This window comes from Chaetura pelagica, unplaced genomic scaffold (genome assembly GCF_000747805.2).
Source record: "Chaetura pelagica isolate M959 unplaced genomic scaffold, ChaPel_1.0 scaffold294, whole genome shotgun sequence".
NCBI lineage: Eukaryota > Metazoa > Chordata > Aves > Apodiformes > Apodidae > Chaetura > Chaetura pelagica.
The window spans coordinates 634,897-635,941 of NW_009953068.1; the positions used below are offsets into that span (position 1 = coordinate 634,897).

At 60.0% G+C, this 1,045-nt stretch overlaps 1 protein-coding gene across 1 annotated transcript in view; it reads left to right on the plus strand.

Moving 5' to 3' along the window:
• The first annotated feature begins 658 nt into the window (after positions 1 to 658).
• Positions 659 to 1,045, plus strand: part of UBE3B (ubiquitin protein ligase E3B) — an 18,672-nt gene continuing 18,285 nt past the window's right edge. Inside the window, exons 1-2 of the mRNA XM_009996822.1 lie at positions 659 to 819; positions 904 to 1,024. Coding sequence (XP_009995124.1) covers positions 659 to 819; positions 904 to 1,024 — 282 coding nt within the window. The remainder of the gene's footprint in view (positions 820 to 903; positions 1,025 to 1,045) is intronic.

Here is a 1,045-nt window from a genome sequence, read left to right on the forward strand (position 1 = left end):
CGGGCTTCATGTTTGCGTGAGGGTGCGGGGGGAGGCGGGTCTGCTCAGGGCCTAGACCTGCAGAGGCCGGGAGCAAAGCCCCGAGACCCCTGATGTGCTTCCCCGCGCAGGAGCTGCCCGAGGCCGGAGGGAGAGCCCCGCGGGTGTGTAAATGATCACCGGGCACGTCGGGAGCAGCGAGCCCTCCGGTGAGTGCCTTGTCAAGTTGCTGGCTCTTCATCGTGACTGGTTGGGTGGCAATAAATCCGTTTCTGAGTGTCCTTTGTGCCCTTTCCCTCCAGTCCTTGCCTGTGTGGTTGTTTTCATGTTACCTGCAAACCAGGTGAGGAGCCTGCAGAGGGGCCGTGCGGCCCGGGGAGGTGAAGCCCGGGGAGGGGGACACGGCCACAGCACACCGGTTACTTTTTTCCCCTCTTGAAATCTATTTCCCTGCATTAGTTTGCAGGCTTTTCTGGAAGTGTGTGTTCTAATTGCAGCCCCACTCACAAGCACCTTTGGCTTTTCCCAGCCCGTATTTCCCACGTCCTTCCTTTCCTGGGCTGTTCTCTCCTTCCCGCGTTCAGAAGTTCCTCTTCCCTCCGTGTTCCGCCTGCCCTGCCGCCCGTTCCCCGGGTGTTTGCTGCAGTGCTCCGTTGTTTCCTGGCGGCAGGCGGTTACAATGTTCGGTGCCAGCCAGTCCTCCAAGGCGCAGTTCCTGGACAAGGCCCGGCAGGCGCGGGAGGAGCGGCGGGAGCTGAAGGAGCGGGAACGCGCGGCGCTGCAGCTCCAGGCGCTGGTCAGGAGGTTCCTCTGTCGCTGCCGCCTGCAGAGGGAGATCAGGTGTGTGTGGGGTTTCACCCTCTGCTCCTCCCCGCTTGGGTCGGCTGGGTTTTTAACTACTGATGCTCCTCCCGTTTCTCCTAGGAGGGAAGTGGATGATTTCTTAGGGGCTGATGAGTCTGGCTCGAGCAAGAGAAGTGCTCTTTCCATCTTCAGAATTGCCAGGAAGCTGCTGTTTGTGTTTAATCAGAAGGAGGACAAAGAGGTAAGGCTGCCACTCTTGGCT